Here is a 206-nt window from a genome sequence, read left to right as displayed (position 1 = left end):
TTGAGGAGATGGCTCTCTTCGACCTCCCCGCTCAACTCCAATACATCGCGCAGAACTCAAGAACCCTGAACAGACGCAGAGCTGCAATGCGGACTGCCTCTACATACAGCACTAGCAACAGCAGCAGCAGCGACAGCAGCGGCAGCAGCAGCAGCGGCAGTAGCAGGAACGCGTTTGGCTGTGGATTGGTGGCTGTTGGACAGTCC

At 57.8% G+C, this 206-nt stretch overlaps 1 protein-coding gene across 1 annotated transcript in view; it reads left to right on the top strand.

The window, feature by feature from the left end:
- Nucleotides 1–206, top strand: part of EMH_0053380 (uncharacterized protein) — a gene marked incomplete at both ends in the record, with an annotated part of 4,618 nt that overhangs the window by 3,279 nt on the left and 1,133 nt on the right. The window contains one exon of the mRNA XM_013496995.1: nt 3–206. Within this exon, the coding sequence (XP_013352449.1) occupies nt 3–206 (204 nt within the window). The remainder of the gene's footprint in view (nt 1–2) is intronic.

The sequence above is a fragment of the Eimeria mitis genome, genomic scaffold, assembly GCF_000499745.2.
Source record: "Eimeria mitis Houghton genomic scaffold, Emh_scaff2409, whole genome shotgun sequence".
Lineage (NCBI taxonomy): Eukaryota > Apicomplexa > Conoidasida > Eucoccidiorida > Eimeriidae > Eimeria > Eimeria mitis.
Note: the sequence above shows the minus strand (reverse complement) of the source record. Positions and strands in the feature narration are given on the sequence as shown.